This window comes from Bacillus rossius, chromosome 12, assembly GCF_032445375.1.
Source record: "Bacillus rossius redtenbacheri isolate Brsri chromosome 12, Brsri_v3, whole genome shotgun sequence".
Classification (NCBI taxonomy): domain Eukaryota; kingdom Metazoa; phylum Arthropoda; class Insecta; order Phasmatodea; family Bacillidae; genus Bacillus; species Bacillus rossius.
The window spans coordinates 25,602,908-25,624,596 of record NC_086339.1 but is presented as its reverse complement, the minus strand read 5'-3'; the positions used below and the strand labels follow the sequence as shown (position 1 = coordinate 25,624,596).

Sequence of the window (21,689 nt, the reverse complement as noted above, 5' to 3'; positions counted from 1 at the left end):
ACAATCAGCTGAGAAGTGATGTGTTGAGATAGACCGCGCACAAAAGCTGCGCAGTAACAAACCATTGAGCACACAATTGAATAAATTCACAATTGGAGAGGACTGGTTATAAAAGGTTATAAAATCTTATAACATTTAAGGACCGCTTGTTAAACCAACCTAAGAAAATTAACTGACATGATTTCCGTAACTCTTGGCTGCCCAACACTAGAAATATTCTAAATTCTTTGACAGTTATATTTACTGAGACGTCTTAGTTGTGTTTGCTTATAACAAATGTGGCAATTTATAGACTTTGTGCCTCCTATAATTGACAGTTAAATAAAATTCACAATAATTTGTAATCTAATTTTCTAATTACATAGTTCAAGAGGTTCGCAAGCTGAAAACCGATCAGATCCGAACAGCCGATGGGGAAAGATGAGCCCACAGTACTATGGGTATGTAAGTCGTCACACCACGAAGACAGCAGGAATTACAAATTTTGATGAAAAGGTAATCCAGGGAACGAACGAAAGATACCCTAAAATACATGTTTAAAAAAGTAACAAAGTCTGATAGGATTCTCCCATTCGCTTAAGAACTACATCACGAAGTAATTCGCTGTTCACGAAAAAACTTGATCAACTCCTGCACTGACAAAGTGGTCAGGAATGACTGGAGAGAAATTGTCTCGTATGGAAACAAAGTGAAGTTAAATTTACCCAGAAGGGCATACGTATGAGTGGGGCCTTAGTTCCTATCACTTGCCACAAGAGAGCATTTGCAGCTGCCAATGACAAAGCAGTTCATGGGGCAGCACTGGTGAGCATCACTCCACCCCACACGAATCCCACCGAACATCGTAATCGGGACATAAAGACCCAGCTGCAGCTCAGATTGGACAAGGACAATTCAAAGTGTGGCCTTGACAGCTCAGGGAGCCTGTAATGACTGCGAGTCACTGCCTCCGGTCACGTAGCCAAACACCCCCCTCCCCGAGAAACTCTTGTGTACCAGTGCACAGTAAATCCCTGGTTGGTGCTCTGGGCTAGCTCATTAAGAAATCATCCCAGGAGTCAACTGAACCGACATCAAATTTACACCCAACTTGTGCAGCAAACATAAATTCCGTACCACTTTATTTTAAAAATTTGCCAAATTCACTTCAGTACGAGCTCGTGTAGAAACATATGCGTGAGCTAGGCACGGGAAAGTCATCAAGGTGCCAGAAGCGGCGACTGATATTGGGTTATGGTCTCTCATGCTGCAAGCCAGCAGCCGTGAGTCCACCATTTTCACCCTCCTCCCGAGCGCCGAGCCCGAGCAAATACGCACAAAGCCAACTTCGGTCAAGCGAATAAACCAAGTTGTGCAAAGTGTAGCCAAACGAGTACACTACGCGACTGGATTATCATCTGTGGTGTGCATGTGTACAGGTAAGGGACCTTCAGCCGGGAAGGAAAGGTGTACATCCATACCTATGTCCGTGCCTGCCACCGACACCCCGGTCCGTCACTCGGATTGGATGGCCATGAAAGCGATAATGCAAAACTACTTGCACGAGACACTTGAGATAGAATAGTTGTGCAGTTCCTGCGCCAAACCAAGCATGGAAGAAGCGACAATTTTCAGTCATACATGCCTGCCGGACACGACCTAGTCCAACGTAAAAGTTTAACTGGGCCATCAGTGCAACATAACGAAACACCACACTTGTACCATGACACAGGAATTTTTAAATTTTCGAGACGGACTGTTTATTTGCACAGCTTGCAAAGAACATGCGACCAGGGAAGGGACCAAGCAGCCTACCTTTCTCTACAGCTTGGGCTGAGGATTTGCTTTGTCAGAATTCACAGGCCAAATATATGAGAATTTGCACAAGTTAATCGATGTCTGCTGGAATAAGTTGACCCAGTACTCCACAACACTGGACGAGGGTGTGGAGGGCATCAGCATGCGATTGCATGGAGAAGCTGAGACCTGGTGGTTCCAAATGCAACACTTTAACAGTACCTGGGATGAATATGCGATGCAACTGGAGGAGCTGTTCGACAGGCCCTGCAGTGGGAAATTTTCTTCCATGCCCAGGAAGCAGGAGAGGTTTTAAGCATTTAACCATGGCAAAGTACGGCTGCACAGATGATTGGCGATGGGAGGAGTAGCTGATAAAGTGCAAACCCTGGAAGTCAACCCGCAACCTTTTTTTGCGTGGAGCCACCTGGAATGTGGTGGAGGAATTATTGGCAGTAGCCAGAGATGTTGAACAAGACCCACAGGTCGCAAGACCAGTGTGAGAACCACTAAGTTCACGACAAATAGTTACACATCCAGTCTTACCACCTGAAGATGCCCTAGCAGTTGTGCCATACGTGGGGCCTCAGTCAACCCGAGGACATATGGTCTCGATGGGTTCAACACCAGGATCCAGCACAGTACAGCAATGTCTGCCAGGTCTATCCAAACAACAACCACAATGTGAGGAGCTATGTGGTGGGAGGCAGGATGCACTAAAGGAGAGGCCGTCCTGCTGCCTCTACTGTAAACAATTGAGTACCATTTGTAGAGAGCCTGTCCGATGAGGGCCTTCCAGTGGGAGGCAACCAAAATATTCTTAAATTGTTTAAAATGCTTTTAGGAGGACAGACAATGTTTCCACCCTATTCAAGTTCTAGGCAAACTATGGGATTGAAGGACTGAAGCTAATGAAAAAAAATATATATATATATTTTAATTTTTGTTCTGTGGATCCCATATACAGGGTTTGTTCGGAAAGTAATAGGACTGAGTCGATTAAAAAAAAAAATTATTGAGCCAATCGTTACAATTCTTTAAAAACTTTCAAAGTAGGCTCCTTCTGCGTCGATGCAGCGCTGCCACCGCGATTTACAAGCATTGAAGGCGTCACGGAAGGCATTCTACGGAATAGCCTTGAGAGCCGCGGTGCAAGCTACTTGGATCCCATCTGTCGTCTCAAAATGCTCACCTTTCATTTGCCTTTTTAAGCGAGGAAACAAAAAGAAGTCCGGGGGGCCACATCTGGGCTGTAGGCCGGCTGCGGAAGCGTTGGGATGCCGGCTTTGGTCAGGTAGCTGTTCACAAGAAAGGCGGTGTGAGCCGGGGCGTTGTCGTGGTGCAACTTCCAGTCGGCTGCGATGTCTTGTCAGACCTGATTGACCCTTCCTTTGAGTCTCTTGAGCACTTCCACGTAAAACTTGGCGTTGACGGTTTGTCCAGGAGGAACAAATTCACAGTGGACGATGCCTTTGATGTCAAAAAAGACAATAAGCATCGTTTTCACTTTGAATTTGCTCATTCTTCCCTTTTTTGGGCGAGGAGACGCCGGCGTGTGCCACTCGGAAGATTGCTTCTTTGTATCAGAATAATATTCAAAGATCCATGACTTAGTCACCTGTGATTACGTTATTAAAAAATTGGGGGTCACTTTCACACATGTTCAAATTTTCTTGGCACACTTCCACTCGCCGCATTTTCTGGTTGTCAGTGAGCACTTTTGGGACCATCTTCGCGCACACCTTGCGCATGTTCAAATGCTCTGTCACAATGTCATGAACTACAGATTTTGGTAAATTTAACATCTGGGCAATTAAACGAATACTCAATCGATGGTCTGAGTTCAAAACTTTGCGCACACGAGTCACATTGTCGGGGTTTGTCGAAGTCGAAGGTCTTCCAGCACTGTCATCGGTGACCTCTTCCCGGCCCTCCGAAAAGACCTTGTGCCACTGAAACACAACACTTCTTGCTAAAGCATCATCTGGGTAAGCCTGCTTGATCATATCAAACGTCTCTGTCACAGATTTACTGAGTTTCACACAGAATTTAATCGCGTACCTCTGCTCTAACGAACACTGCATTTTTGGCTTGCACCACCAACAGAAACACGTCGCGCGAGAAAGCCTGTCCTGACTCTCCAGCTGCTCGGAGACAACTGACCAGCCGCTCGTTCGTTAGCTAGGAACCTCTACCGAATTCAGTTGGTGCGCGCATGCTCCGAATTACAGTCGCAGCGGAAGAAAATCAGTCCTATTACTTTCCGGACAAAAGATGAGATTTGCAGTATTAGCAAATGTTTGTTCAATGGACATTACCCAGGCACTTAGCATTTCATCATAAATAGTTTATTTAAAATACACATATATATACATATATATATATGTGTATAGATTTAGCTGCAAATTCGAAGACCTGTCGTAGGAAGTACTTTATACCAAATGTCTTGTTTTTTTTTGCCAATTTATGTGATGAACCTGCAGCATCACATTCAGACTTGCCTGTACAACATCTAAGGGTGGGCTTTACGAAGATTTTACTTGTACTCACTGCTTCTGTTATCCACAAAATTGTTTATGTCTGCAAGTTAATTGGCACCACTGAACCAGTGGTCATTACCTTTTAGCTTTACAGGATGCACTATATCAAACTCATAATACCATTAAATTTAACAGCCCGGCCCCCTCCCCCTACATGCACACAAGATTTTGTTTGGTGTTATTTAGTATAACTGTAACATTACAGACATTTAAATAAGTGTTTTGATAATATTTACTTTGGATCTCCCAAATAAAGTGTTACAAAGTGAATATAATACATTTCTGAATTTAAGAGACGCTTAAATATTCAATTAATATAATAAGTAAATTTCAACATTGAAATTACAATTTATACTTTGGGTGGCAAAACCATTCAAGAAAAATGAGTTTAAATGTCTTTCTTTCACTTTAATTTATTTTGCTCTTTAAATTGATTTAACAAACCTAAGCGAGATTTCTTGGACTAGTTATAAAATGCATCCATTATACAGTGATCAGTCATAAATATGCTACCAGATGTCTTTCTTATACGCAGCCCACCTCTTTCTACTTCTGAAGATTGTAAGCAAAAATGAAGCTTGCTTAACTGTCCACAGGCTGCATGTGGATGCAGGTTTCATACCACAACACTAAAACAATAAATTACATATTTAGAGTACTATAACAAAGCTACGCAAAAAAACACAGAGCCATGACAGTTGTAAAGAAGCCAAAAAATTAGAGGTGTTTCGAGGAAAGTTTGGTTTTTTTTTTCACCAAAAAGAATTTTAATATCTTCAAAAACATATGATACAAACCACTAAATGCAGATCCTAAAAAAAATATTTACAAACAAAGATTAGAATCCAACCTTCACAATCATATAAATAAAAAAAAAATATTTTTACATATAAACATAATTACCAGCTTACACAATATTAACTTCACTAATTACCTTAGTGGCAGACACAAATACAAAATATCACTGAAAATTTACACCAGGATCACGCATACTTTCATCTTAGATGATACAACTTCTAGCAGTGTATTCAAATAACAAACTTCAAGTCACCAAGGGAGCTGTTCCAGAGAGCATGGTAAACAAGGCAGTGGAAGCTGATGGCTAAATGCTAACCCTTATAGTGTTATAAAAATATAAGGGAACTATTCCACAAATAATATCACAGTCACACACTTACTTCAATATCACAAATTATATTACACTGATACAACTGAACCACGAGAGTATTTCTATATAATAAAACACTACAATAAACTTGAATATATTTTCAAAATAGTGGCAGTTTTGGCAATAATAAAATTAAAATCTTGTTTGTTGGTCTGCTTATCTGTCACAGCACCTAGTAAAAATTATTCAATGGATTTTTATGTAATTTATCATGAAAATAATGTATGTCACAACTTTTAGGACACTTTTATACTCACACAGGATTGCACATCTGTTTTTCTGGATGCATCTCGCTATAACTTTTCAATGCAATTCCTACATAACATGCTAAGAAGTTGTGGGTAAAGCTAGCTGCCAATTACTACAAATACTACAGTGGCTGCTGTACAAAACTAATAAGATTTACATTCTTATGAAGAAATAATCACAGCAAATGCTACCAGTTCATTACCGCACCAGTGCTGCCCACTTCCAGGCACTCATCAGTTAGCACAATTTATGCATACAATGAAATGCACCTAATGCAAACACAATCGTGAGAAATCGGACCCCTTGTAATTAAATTATTTTATAGTTTAATTTAATTACCCATAAATATTTAATCTAAATACAAGAAGCAGGTATGGAAACCACAGTTTGTAAGTGGCAAGGAACTCGAGAAGAAATGCAGATCCGTGCTCTCAAATACATTTAGACCACTGTATCACGTGATTTATTGACCCAGTTTTAGCGTCCACTATGGACGTTGCTTTTCGTTCAGCTGAGAGGCAGAAGCGAGCTCTCAGCTTTCTAGTTAGAAATCGAAGGAGTGGGGGCTCAGCACTCCTCCAGCCACACACACATAGCCTCCCCGCTGACCGCTATATAAACAGAAGAGCCCCACGGTTCCGGGGGAGATTCCGGCTTCTCATGCAGTAGAGTCCTTTTGGCCGCTGTCCGTCTGACAGTGAGTGTGTTTCATCCTTACTCTACGTAACCGGCAACCAACACTAATGTATTTTGCGAGTCTCTCAATTCGATAACACTGGCATAAGGACGTTAACGATTATGTTTAGGTGTCCTGAACCCATTCCTGTGTTCCCTGCCCCGCGTGCAGTTTGTTAAAGAATATCCCCCAAGCAGGAGAAGCATGAAGATTGGACATATGGTTCTGATAATCCTCAGGGGGGCTTATTATTGCTTTCATTCAGGTTTGAAGTTTTGATTAACTGAAGGGCTCAATTATCTGTTGCCGTAAAGGGACGACTGTTGTCAATTTACAGGTTAAGATGAAAACGATAATTGTACTCGTAGTTAATGTTGTGGAACTACCATACAGAAGAAGTGATGGATAATCTAGTCGTGAATAAATCAGCATTTGAAACACTACCTCTTATTTAAGAATAACCATGAAATGAACAGCAATCCCACAGTAGCAAGTTATTGAGTTTGTTGCCACTGTGGCAAGAAAACATCTATCTATAGTAAATGGATCAGCCAATACTCGTCAGCGATAGAGACATTAACAACCAGAATGTTCTGTCTTTAAAACTTATGTTCCTTAGGAAATATTGTGGTGATTACATGAGGGCAGCACCAGCAACCTTGGTGGTCCCTGGACCCTCATGCTAGGACATAACTATGCCACGTCAACGCAACAATTAGTCAAAGTTCAAGTCTGCTTCAGTGTTTACTGGAAAGAAAAAAAAAAGTTGCACACACCAGGAATTCAATCATCTCGAAGAGAAAGTCTGATCATCTGGCTCACACACATTTTCCATCTCCATCAGTGTGTGTGGTCCCAGGGGTGTAACTTCCTCTCTAAACTTAACTGACTGGTGGCAACATTACCCATTTGGTTCATCTACACATCACGTGAATTCCCCCTATCATTACGAGAATCTACACACCAACTGTCGACCATGTCACACAATCACGTTCACGCCAAATACTGGACTCTACAAAACTATTAACATGCTTGTACAGAAATGAGCTAATTATTAATTATACAAATCTAAAAACAGCTAATCATTAATAAAACTAACGTAATAATTCACTTCTTGAACTTGAATCTTCTCGGAGGTAAAAATGTTTTTAAAGCACACATACGCTACAATGAATTTAACCAAAATTATTGTGCCATATAAATACAGCCAAAATATATATGCGCGAGATTTATCATAAAAAAGTTGATACACCTGATATTTCAGGCCAATCAAGTTTTTCCATTACTGGACATATAAATAAATAACTATGATGGACACACTGTAATAGTTGGCAGCACTGCAGCACTAATACCTTAAGTACCTAAGCAACAAGACTTTAAGAGATGTTAAGAGAGCTGGTTGACATGGGATGAAACACCTGTTAAAAGCTAGTTACAAAAATTGCCCAATCTGAGTAAGAGACACGTGAAATTATGCACAGATTAACCTACCTTTTCTCTTATTCATGAAAATGCTTAGTGACACTTGCCATCACACCAGAATAAACATGCCAGCTTTCAGAAATCAAGTCTGTTCTAATGACGAATCAAATAACTGTAGAAACCAGGTCTATTTTTTCAAGCATTAAATCGGGTGATGTGATTGTTAGGAGCTGTAAGTACAGAAACAGTGTTTAGCCAAACACAAAGAATAAAGGTATATCATGCACTAATTCCTCCCGTTGGATTTTAAATTTTATTTAATTAATATTTTTAAGTTTTAATCACAATTGGTGGTGCAATGCTGCAAGAATAATATTCACAGCCTCCTAAGCTTTACTGCATGGTTAAAGTCTGATGATAATTAAAGGTGACATTGCCTAACCACCAGAGGAAAGAGTTCGTAACTTCAAGGGAGCTTCTAAAAAGTTCTTGTCTGTTATACTGACAAATGTCCAAAGCTACAGACCAAGTTGCAAAACCCAAAGATTTCTCAAACCATCAAATCCTGGACATTGCCAGATATCAAACAAATACACAAGTGTCAAATGCAATGACAAACTTTGGATTATAAAAGTTTCAATTGCACTATCCTTCAAACTACAAATTGCCATTGACAGCTTGATGCATAGCTGTAGATACTATGGAGACAAATCATTTACTATACATTTTTTAAAACTTTATAAAAAGACTCTTCTAAGTAAACCAAACTAATAATCATAAATATAACCTGGGAACTGTATTTAAAAGGATAATTTATACATTCGTGACAATACCTATTTAGATAGTGTATAATTAAGAACATATACTTTCGAAAATTTTTTGAGACAAGCTGTGTATTCAAAACTGCAGCATCAACTGTGTTTTGTGATTGGTAGATTTTATTTCAGGTACATGTCTACTATCAGCACATGAATCACAGCCGTTCCGTGTAGACGCCAAAGCATCCTGAATGGCCCAGCCAAACAAGGGAATGGTTTCTCTTGCAGACGGCCACCAATAACAAGGAAGAAAACACTAGAGCAGGTATACCTTATTGCATTATTGCAGTCTAATGAGCAGTCAAACTTTATCACAAAAAATTCCTGTCCATTGGTATAACCGTAAATTCTGGCAGATTCGTTTTTTTTTTACAAACTACTTCTCATTTGGTAAACTACTGCATAGTCTGAAAGAATTAAATACGTTTACATCAGAAGCATTACACCACATTAAAAAGTAAACTTCACAAAACAAAATCAGAGATACTAAGAACAAAAGAGTTATTTAACTTGTGATATTACTTGTGGAACATCCCAGCAATAGAACACATTAAATATCCATAGTAGATATAGGAATTACAAAAAAAAATTAATACTGAGAAAGCAAAAACACAAAATGACAGGAAACTATAAAACAATAACAACTGTCAACCACAAAACAGACAAAAAATATTCACACATGCAAGAAAATACACACTACTAACACAGTTTTTTTCATGTTGCATAAATTAAAATTTGAAACTATACACAAAGAGTGCATCAACAATACAAACAATGTATGGCATAAGATTACAGGCCTCATATAATTGTCAATATTTTTAACAATTTCATTCACACCAAAATAAAATTTTATACACTGTACAATCAAAACAGTCAACACAAGCACATCTACAAAATAAGAGACAAGAACATCAATAAAAAAACTATCTGCAATTTGCTCACTGCAAAATAGGTTTTCCATTTACAATCACTTAAAAAAAAAAAAAAAAAAAAAAAAAAAAAACATAATTTTTAAGGATTCAACATTCTTAATTGTTCTTTACAATTAAAACAGTCTGGTTTCTCTTGAAGTGCTGTGAAATTTCACTACCCCACTTCTGCAACGGAAGATACTGATTTATTCAATGCTGCACATAATTTAGTTTGTGCTTATACCACACGTGAGCATTTCCAACAGTGACCTCATGGATATGTTTGCAAGGGTGAAAAAACATTCTACAGGACAGTGGCTATTAAAATAAAACTGCTAACACAATCCATGGATATGAGTTACAAAAGTAGCTTTTAAAAAAATCAAAACAAAATGGTAAGCAAGTACCTGAAAACTACAAATTTACAAACTGTAATTTATGTAGTGTGTAATGAATTTGGAATTAAAACTTCAACGAATTGAATTAGAAAGCCACTTGATTGGCTCTCTTGAAATATCTGCGACTAAACTTCTTCCAGGCTTGATAAAACAAATGCAATGGGAAACTAAACAGCATACAGATTTTTCCAGCATATAAGTTGGTACTTACATTATTTTTCCATAGAATTTGCACAACTAGCAATACTTAGGACTGCTGTAACTCAAGAGTCAGAATTCGTAGAAGTAAAAGAAATAATACTGGGAAGAAATATTACTAGAAAGACTTGACTGTGGTTCGCATATGTTGTTTTACTTTGTGGTATTTTTTTTTCCTAAGCTGCAAAAATTTAAAAATAATGTAGTTAAAACTGATCTCCCATTTTCTTTTTAATATAAAGATGCTCATCAACAAGTTCCTCCTGTTCATCACTGCTGTCTTGACTTCCGATTATTATTTCATAGTTAGCAAAACCAAAGCAGTCTTTTTTTATAGCTTCCCTACTCACATAATTTCTTCTTAAAATACCTCGCAGAATAGTTTTAGACTGCATGTAGACAAAACCAAGGTTGTGCTACTTTGACACCAAAGACCAAGTTGCCTTGTATCTTATATGTAGGTAGAATTTAATATTCACTTTTCAATCCTGACAGTTCACCTTGTCTTACACGTTGTGTGTCTTCTCATACGCCAAAAATTACAATGTTAAAATTTGGAAAGATATTTAGTTTTGACTACAATTATATATTATATATCTGGCTCGACCATAGGTAAAGCTTTACACCACCTGACTGGGGCTTGGTGTAGTCACTTTTAAGTAGATAGTTTTTGAAAATCTTGAAGCACTGAATGATTAATAGGTAACGTGTAAACTTAAATTAAAAATAGTCACACATTCCTGAATATGGGGGAACTGGATTACATAGGCATGCCAAGAATCCTGAATATTCATACGCGTAAAGAATAGCTAAAAAAAAAAAAAAAAAAAAAAGATAGGTTAAGTTATAAAATATGTTCACAAGGCTGCTTCTAGACATGAATTCTCAAATACATATTTGCAAACTACATGCAAGATACATACATATATACATACACGTGCGTGCGTGCATGTGTGTGTGTGTATGTATGTATGTATGTATGTATGCACCAACTCACAGTTGAATTAAAATTTAAAGAATCAAGTTTTCCAACATCAAAACACAATGAAACAGGCAGATGTTCAATAATCCGACTGTGACATCTTGCTCGCCGTCATAATAAGGCATAAAGATTCTTTGCCCGTCGTAACTACGAGGGACGTTCTGAAAATAAGTTTGTAATTTTTATTTTAACAGAGAAGCTGTACCACACCAGTGAGAAAACCCATCGTCATAAAAAATGACCATCTTCCCTGAACTCACGACGGGAAGAGCGAGAGCAGAGGAGAAACGGCGCGTACAAAGTGTGCTGAAGAATGGGTACAAGCTGCAGAACACAGTGCCCCAGCTCAGTCGAGTGCCAGCCAACATGGCAGAAAGACGCGTGCTGGAAACATGGTCCTGAATGGAAGTGTGTGCCGTCGAGTGCTATGAAAGAGCACGTAAGACTAGTGTTTCCGTAAGAAGCGATGCGACCGGCTGGGAAGAACTTTCTGAAATATTCTGGAAATAATTTTAATCAGGAGCGTTCCTTGAAATTTAGTTCACGGTACAACCAAAGTACCCACGTCACAGGCAACCACGTAGAAAAATTAGACAAGCAATTGTTTTTTGCCAAGAAATTGAATTTTTCTACTTGTAATAAAGCTTTTCAGTAAAAAAAACTATAAAACTTATTTTCGGAACATCCCTCGTACATAAAAGAGTTAGTGCACACTTGTAAAAAAAAGTATGAGAAACAATGATTATAACAATAAATATGTCTTCTTATAGGTCTGAGTATTAATTAATATAGAAATCGCAAAACGATCTAGAAAAAGTCACAATATTATTTTAAGGGAATCAAGCACATCTACACGCAATAACCTCCGTATCTCACATGTGTAATGGTACAATCATCTGCAGATTTATTTTATTTATTGCCAGTCAGGTGGAAAGTTAAAAGACCATTCCCATGTCCAAGAAGTAAAAATATTATATTAGTTTCCTACAATTCACAGCAATAAACAATTGCAGCTACCTTTAAACAAACATAAGAAAAAATTGTTTTAATACATGAACATAGAGAAACCTAGATTTTATGGGAATCATCTGTAAAATTAATTACACAGATGAACAAACCCCAAACTCGTTTATATCAAGTACTAGTACTGGCAACAAATGTTCAATTAAAGTACTAATTTCAGAGAAAGACAAAAAGTTAATTGGAATGTCACTGTACTGTGCATTCTAAGACAATGACAGTCAAAATAGAAACAATTTTAATAAGGTTTACTGACATAACTTATCATTTCATTACTGAAATGTGTTCCACAAGGTTTAAACCTGGAATGGAATATTATACACCAACTGAATAACCAACTTTTGTATATGTAATATTGCACAACATTTTTCATATTTTGATGAGTAAAGGAATAATATAAAAATTTCAAAATAATCCTAACTGCATACCAATCTAACCAAGCATACCCAAATTACTAAACAGCCTATAAAAAGTAAAAAAAAAAAAAAAAATTGTAAAATATTTTTACATTACATTAATATGCATGATATGCATAAACCATTTAGAAAAACAAAAGACTAAATGCATATGTTGCATTCACCACATAAAATTCGCTAGCAAAGCACATTCTGGAGATTAATTACACAATATCAAAATCAATTTTATCAGATACAAAATTACTGACAACCAAGTAGTAATATGCTCTTGCCATACAAATAAAAACTTTTAACATTTGGTAATGAGACAAATGCAAATGTTTCAAGTGAAGTAGAATTTCCCAGGTGAAATATTACACAAAATTATTTGCCTTTTTTCTATTAAAAAAATTCAATATATTGTTGAATATGATAAAAATTATAACATACATATCTTAAATTGCAATTTTAAAAAAAGGAAGAAGAAAAGAGCTTTTTTCATCCAATAACTTTCACCTGATAACATTTCAGCAACATTCTAAAATTTTATCACCTGACCTGCAAAAGAATGTAATCAATAAATAATTTTATTTAACTTATATGTTTTTACAACTTTACATTACACACACATAAAAATTATTTAACAGCAACTAATGTCAGGAAGTAAATTTTAGGCATTATTCTAAACAAAATTTTAACTTAATTGCGGACAGCATAAATTTTACCAATATAAGGTTTCTACCATTCCATCAACTATAGGCACACCAGTTTAAAGTCCCTGAATAAATACGTATCTCAATTGCACTGCAGCCATTGCTTGAAGCAACATATGTACTGAGTTTCAATATAATGCACATTCAAAAAGTACAAAAAATTTCAACGATGCAAACTACATTTAGCCATATACCTATAAATATATATATAGAAAATACAACAAATATCATAAAGATGGACTTTTGGGAAAAGGATGTGAAAGAAAACTTTATGAAGGTACAAAAAAAATTTCCAAATAATAAGCATATTTACATAAACTACTTTAAAGGTTTGTTTCAAAAACATTACGGGGAAGAGTTATTCCGCATTTTGGAATCTCCAGTTAACTTGGCATAAGTTTTATTTCAGGCTTAAGTGTTTGGCCATTTTTTACTATTAATTGCATCACCAAGTAATGCAGATTTCAATTTCCGAAACAGCATTAGCCAAACTCAAATTTTGAAAACTTTCCAATCAATCTTACCAAACAAAAACTAAGCTTTCACGGTGCCTAAATCTGAAATAAAGGTCATTCCATGACAAACTATGAACCTTAGCCACATACCTCACTGTACATATTCATGTACCACACAAATAAATTAACTTCCATAATTTACAACAGTCTGAGTGAGATGGATATTTAACCCAATTTTCCACACATACTTTGAACAGATGTAGACACCTGTTTCTCAAAATGCCACATTTCCATTAATAATATGAAATTTAGAAAATTGTAATGATATATATAAAAAAAATAGACATGTAAAAATTGAAACAAGTTCATTGAAATTTTTTAAAATATCGGGTGAAGAATTCTTTTTTTCAATTTCAATATAAAGCTCTCAAATCTAAAACAAGTTGTAATGAGCTGCTATGGCAAGGAAAAAATACCCAAATGTGTCTGTTAAAAAAGTTGGCGAATTTCTAGATGAGCGACTTTTCCGTAAATAAAATAATAAATTTCTGAAAGTGAATATTGTTAAATATTCTTTGATTTTCACTTGAATTGGAAAACTCACTAGGGTGGAAAATAGTCTTGGCAGCGGTCGTAACACACCGACATAAAAACTCAGTCTTTTTGGAAAAAGACCCGGCCTTGTTATATTCATAAGGATATCCGGAGAACCACAGGATCAGGTTGCAGATAGCGTAAAAGAAACAGCAGGGTGGTGACAACAATCAGGAAAATCACTCTCGTGGAAAACAGTCTTGGCTGCGCTATTATATCACAATATAATTTAACGTCACTATAGCAAGCACAGATGGAATTCGTGTTACTGCACCAGTCTCCCTTCATTTATTTGTCTTTATACTTGCAATCACAAAAACATGTGTTGGATTATAAAGGACTATTTTCCTTAATATAAAACCATGCTTGCCACAAGTAGTACCAAAACAAATTATTCACGGGACTATTTCCTTATTAACACAAATTCACACTTAGCGAACGCAGTACAAAAACACACATAGTTAAATGTAGCGGGAACTTTAAACTGACGTCAATACACCACTTTGCCTATAAATGTGAGTTTCTCGGAATCCAGCAAGAATTTTCAAATGCTGTTTTTAGGGTGAATAGAGAAAGATCTGTAATGTTGAAAAGTACCACTATCTAAATGTTGTTATTTTATTAAAGGAAAATCCGCAATTACACACATTTACCAATAAATCATGTTGCGTTCAGAACCTACAAAAAAAAAAAAAAAAAACCTTGACACGAGCAGCTCAATTGGTGTCAGATTACCAAATGTACCAAATGAAAGAATTCCAGATAAAAGATCGCCGAATATATGTTGATTCACTTGTCTGCAGTGGGCGGAATTTAAAGAAAAATGTCTTGCAATAAATTACAATGAATCATTTGAGAAGTAAGGTTTATCGGGAAAAAAGTGGATTATTACAGATAAGCATGGTAAATTAACGATATGTATAAAATATTACATAACTTTATCCTTAAATTAACAACTTCGGGAGAAAAAGGCATACAAGACAGACTGATATCATTATAATAATTTCTCACATGCTGTGGGGTGTTCCATGTTAGCTAATTTTAAGCCAACACTATTGAACAATGTGATCAGTAATGGAAATCATTGCTGAGAAAAAGTGTACATGTGACACTTGAGCATTGTTATTCAATGTAGAACTTGACACTACATTTTGCTAAGCAGTGCCAAGTCTGTTTTTTTTTTTGAAGTAAAATATTCTGGCTAGTCTTTTCTCAAAATCAAGTGGTAAATTACATGGTCTACAATTTAAAAAATGAAATGAACTTCAATAAAGAATTTTACTGCATACAGGTGTCTAGTAATAATATGCTGTTTACTTATCTACAAGATTATTCCATGTTTCAAGTAAAAAAAAAAAAAAAAAAGATACAAATGATACATGATTTAGGCACAGAGTATATAAGTGAACCAGAGACGAAATAGAGGCGCACTCGACAGCACACAGTCGAAAAGTTGGCCGCCATGTTTGTGGCGTGTGCGCTGCTCATAAACACATGTTGAATGCTACGTTTTCCTGAAGTATGGATCATTATTCCGTAAAATTTCTACTCGACACATAATTATATTCAATTTGCCATTAAGTTTTAATGCGTGGACCATACGTAACGAATGCATTCAGTTACGATTCATGCGTAGATTGGCTAGTGGTGAAGTATTATGAGACGGTGATTTTTTGTTGTGTTAGAGCGTGTTTAGTTAAGTGACGAGCCTATTTGTCCGTGTGTGACGGCGTGTTTGCATAGGCAACTTACGAAATATTTTATTTGCGTGAAATCAGAGGTTATACAGCACACAATCCATGACTATATCTGCATACAAGAAAACATAGTGGGAAGACCTATATCAAATTTGTTGCATTTGATCCTCCAGAAATATATATATATATATAAAAACACAAATGATGTACACACTAATCATTCCTTTCTTTTGGTACTTATCTAAGTGCGTAAAGCATGGAAAGTAATAGGCATAGTTCTAGGACAGTAGGTAGTCAACCTGTTGCAATAAATTCAAATTATATAGTAAATATCAGGAATAACTTCTCATGCAAAAGTCCTGAAAAAAAAATTCCTGTTTTTACTAAAGAACTAACTTAATCTCATTTGGGTGAAAGTTCCGTATTGCGTATCCAAGTTAACCCTGTGGTCCTGATGGTACAATTCTGATGGCACGGTCTTGTACAGCTGACCCTGTGGAACATGATGCTTTTTTTTTTTTTTTTTTTTTTTTAGCAGTGGGAGAGACACGTAATGCTGAGGCGTAGCGCGAAACCTGATGTAATTTATCTTACAAATAATTTATTTTTTATATCAGCTTTCGCGCTGTAAAATACGTCGGCGCTACGCTCATCCCCACTGCTAAAAAAAAGCATCATGTACCAAAGGTTCAGTTGTACAGGATCATGCCATCAGGATCAAAGGTATATCTGGATACACCTGGATACGCAATACGGAACATTTACCCTCATTTGTTAAGTATGATAAGGTTAGATTACATTGGGATAAGGTTTATTAGGTTACAATTATGTTTGGTTAGGTTTACCTTAGGTTAGGTAACAACTGATTATGTTTCAATGTTATGAAATCATTACTCAACACTATATGTACCCATATGAAAAAAGTACATATAAATGAAAATTTTAGTCCATCACTTGTGTTTTAAAGCACTCTGATGGTTTTACTCGAACACTTATAGGTCTATAAGCAGCTATTTTATTTTAACACGCTACGCCAATTTTAATCGCGATAATTCCTATATTTGTTTACTGAATAAGTTAACAAACCCACATTACACTCTAAAATATTACTGATAATTAATATAACAAATAGAAGAAGGAAAGTAACAGCCACATTTTGCAAGTTGTGGAATCAACATTGCAGAACTTATAGGTACTAGGTTGACACGTTATTTTTACTTACAGTATTTCATCTATAGGAAATCTGAAGAAGCTTCTTTTTTCAGGTTGACCACTGTTGTTTGAACAGTTTGGTGCCGAGCACCAAGTGGCTCCAAAACGTTTACGAAACTCATTCATTTTCATAAAACTGATCTCTGCAGCATCCCAAAGTTTAAAACGCTATACCAACGCCAGAATTATACTTGCCACAAAAATGGCGGCTAGCCTACGATGTGTCAACACGGCGAGTTCGGGTGTGCACAGCTGATTTCGCCTCTGGTTCTTATCTCCTCTGTGATTTAGGCTTGTCTGATGTTTTCACTACTATTAATATTATTTTAATGGTTATTGCAAAAAAAATTTTACGTAATTTCTCTTTCAATTCTATAAAACATGCAGTAAGTTTTGAGTTAAAAAAAAATACTGGTATTATATTAAATGGCAGCTCTGCCTACACATAAGGGTCAGTAAAGCAGGCTGCATAGTAGAGAATACATGCGGTACATAAATATGTATAGTATACAACTATGTTAACCATTTAATCTTTACGCCAGGCACGATATAAGTACATACTACAAAAAAAAAGGATGTACAGTAATTAGAACACAAAAATATTAATTCCTTAAAAGGCCATAACAGCATACATTATTAAAAGTTTATGAACAGCAGTTTAACAACTATTCACAAGTTTTGTCGAGCACACCAAGAATGTTTTAATTAAAGAACAACATGTGTGCACAGATTGAAAAACATATCTGACATTTAGTCCACAATAACATGAAGGAACGTACATAAGTTCACAAAAATATAAAACAAATATGCAAAAGTAGCAACTGTCAGGCCAGTAACAGGAAAAAATTAAAAATGATAAACAGGGGGAAGGAAACCATAGAGCAACACAAACCAATCTCTTAAAAACACGTGCAAATGCTGTTACCAAAGTTTATACTGTACGTCCTTTGAATGACTCTTGCAATGGTGAAGATTGCTTTAACATTCTTGTGTACACACACCATTGCTAGTTTTTACTATATGACATAGAAAAACCACAAATAGACAAGATGAATACACACACAAAAAAAAAAAGAAGCTAAAATCAGCCGATGTCAAATGTGTGAATGCATACACAGCATAGAGAATGTCGTGAAAGGAATTAGTCAGACGAACACAATGAAAACCAGCAATGGGGTATGTCCATAAAAATGTTTCAAATCACCAGTTTATATTCATTAATGTCAACAGAAAAGAGAATTAATAATTTAAAGCTCACGTATCTACACAAATTAAAGGATTATTAAATGGAGGAAATTACCCCCACCTATAACACAGAAATATATTTTAATATATTTACCCGCAGTGGCACTTAAGAGGCCCAAGTATAATGTTTGTTATGGCATCCCTACTGTGCTGGTGTGAGAGAAGTGTAGTATATTTTGCTTGTCGGATATTTCGTGTACAGCGAGCACAGAGGATGATCTGAGTCACTGCAAATGGCTTTTTTTAAAAGATAATTTTTCAACAAATATCATTGTAATACTATATGTTGCTACAAGTTACGCAACTGAAAGTGACCATCACATGGCAGCAAGCCTTAAAGTCCCCTTCAACATTAACTTTGAAATAATGCAGAAGGCTACACAACTAGGTGGAAGCAGATTTTAAGAAAACTCGTAGAAATCTCAATTACAACACTCCACCAACTATACACTGAATTATATATTTTTTATGATTGAAAAAAAATTCAACACACAGAAAAAGTTAAAGTGGAAGGGAAGATGGGCAAAAATATTTGTCACGTTTAAAAATTAACTAATCTCAAGTGTTTTAATAAAATTCAAAGACCATGTAAACATGATATTTACTGCAAAAAGTTTACTTCTCCAAACTTTAATGTGCTCTCTTGACAACACCTCGAATGTATCAACTACGCCATCCAAGCTTGTACATAATTTTTATTTCAGGATTCATTTCTTCTCCCATTTCCAAATTCATAATAATTTTTTCCTAACTTTTTTTTTAATAATCATCAATTAGTTATCAAAATGTTTTTGCAACAAAATTGTTACTGGCATAACAGTCAATAAAAAATACAAGAAAAATGTCACCATAATTTAAGTAGATACAATATGTGTTAACTTAAATAGTCCATTTTCAAGCATATAAAAAAATAAAAATTTACAATTCAAAATAAATAACACACACTAATAGCATAACAAACTTACACAAAAATAAACCATGTACATAATTTCTCACAAAACTGTAGAACAGACAAGTATTAACCATTATCATTTCTTCAATGTGCTCTAGTTATAATTTGCAACGTATCACCTAGCTAAAAAGTACTACTACGCAAATTTTGTGCTGGATTTAGATGTGGCAGTAGATGGGATATCAATAGTATGCGTCTCGTTACCAAAGATCAGTCTCAGGCGTTTCATGGGGGGATACAGTTTCGGTTCCCTAGAGCTCGCGGAAGTGTAGAAGTCGTCAGTCTCTTCTTTCAAGTACACATTTCTGTCTTTGCCGTCCGAGCCCCGCGACTCCACAAAGTTTCTGAACTTTCTATGCCTCTTGTCCTTGTCTTTCGATTTGTGACGCTTCTTCCGATGAGAGATGATCGCACGTTCATCGGACACGTGATTCTCGTTGCCCACGCCTTCGACTCGCAGCACTTCGTACTCTGGCTCAAAGCTGTCTTCGCTCAAACTGTTGCCCGACTCGATCACCTCGTCCAGGACTGGACTGCGCTTCATGCGCAGCGTCAGTTTCAGCCTGCCACCCTCCGACTTGGTGGGAGTCGACTCCGAGCTGGAAGAGTGGGTGCTGCTGTCGCTGCGATGACACACTCCGTTCTCTTGGACCACCGACTTCTCCGCTTTCTTTGCCCGGCACGCAAAGTCCTTCACTCCCGCCCAGCTTCCGTTCGTCACGCCGTTCACCACGACAGACATTCTCGAACGATGCAACAGCTGAGGCTCATCCAATTCATTGTCCTCCTTGTCGTCAAACTCGTAAATATCTTTAGTTCTTTTACTACAGTGTTCCAAAGAAACAGGAACGGATAAATCCTTATCACTAACTTTAAAATTTTTATCAGAATCCCTAGCACCACTAAAACACACATTACTGCTAGGGAAATCTACATCTTTAACAGAAGCACTAGCCAGAAAACCCCCACTGCCATTGGAATTACACCTGCTAGAAGACAGCCGCTTTAAATGATGCTCCCAACAATCTTCAAGATCACTGTCAATCACCATTTTGCGCACAAACTGAACACTAGGCAAGCAGTTTAGAATCTGGTTCTCATTTTCAATAGTATGAACATCACTTGCCATGTCGATATCACGAGAAGAATGTTCACTTGAAGATTGCTCTAAAGATTCATTAAGAGTTATCTGTTCTAACGATTCATGCAATGTCAGTGCTTTTATACTCTCACTTGATTGCACTGCATCATTATTTGGCTCTACCGACCGTCGCAATATTTCACTTTCTTTTAATTCAGTCAACTGAGTGTTTTTAACATGGCCCTTTAAGCTATCACCATTATTAGTATTCTCATTTGATAAAATAACTTTATCATCCTCTTTACAGAGTCTTTCATGGCTCTGCACTGCCCCCTTTTGCTCGGAAACGATACTAGGAACATTCTCATCGCCGATGTTTCTGACTGCATCTCTCCGCCCAACAGGGTTGCAGTTAACGTTCTGCCCATCGCTGCTGTTCTCGTTCGAACAATTACTTGAACTACTCTGCATGTCATCAATCAACGTACCTGCGTTGTGACTGACTGGAGGAGAGATGACATTTTTTGTGGTAGAGTCACAATTTTTGTGCTGCACTTTCCCACTTGTCCGACGTAATATGCGGCAAGATTTGGAACCTACCACACTCCTCCTCCTTTTCACACAAAACGTTTCACCATTCGCCCGGGACAGATTATTTCTCAAACTTCTGCAAGCCCTGTCTCTACTGTATTTTTCGTCACTTGGTCTTCTAACCTGTTGGTTTTGATTTACAGTCGTTGCCAGGAGCATCCTTTCTGAAGTTGCTTTACGAGTCGCATGGCTGATGCTATCACAGTCTTCCAAACCCATGAACTTGCAGCCTTGGGCCAACAGCAGCTCAGCATCGTACTTTGTAAGTCCTTTCTGCCGCAGTTCCTTCAAGCTCAGGGAGGATGAGTTGTTCTCGCGTGCTTCACTACTGGCCGATGATGACCGACTTTCTGCGCTCTTCTCAACTAGAACCTTTTCCTCTGGAAATTCAGACTTCTGAAGGGAAGGCTGGCGATGTTTCGACCGGTTCAGCCTATTGTCAGTCTCTCGAAGCCTGTAGCCAGTATTACTAATCTCCTCACTCTTTTCTTGGGCTTTTGCATATGCACCCATTCCTCTCCTGAAATAAAGAGCACAAACAAAATAAAAGAGATAAAAGTGTAAGCTGAAGAGTTATTTATAACAGTAAAACCAAA

At 36.9% G+C, this 21,689-nt stretch overlaps 1 protein-coding gene across 5 annotated transcripts in view; it reads right to left on the bottom strand.

Moving 5' to 3' along the window:
* Positions 1-5,059: 5,059 nt before the first annotated feature.
* The window catches only part of LOC134537745 (uncharacterized), a 34,771-nt gene continuing 18,141 nt past the window's right edge, over positions 5,060-21,689 (bottom strand). For all 5 annotated transcript variants that reach the window (XM_063378511.1, XM_063378513.1, XM_063378512.1 and 2 more), the window contains one exon: positions 5,060-21,613. In XM_063378511.1, coding sequence (XP_063234581.1) covers positions 19,558-21,613 — 2,056 coding nt within the window. In that variant the 3' untranslated portion in view covers positions 5,060-19,557. The remainder of the gene's footprint in view (positions 21,614-21,689) is intronic.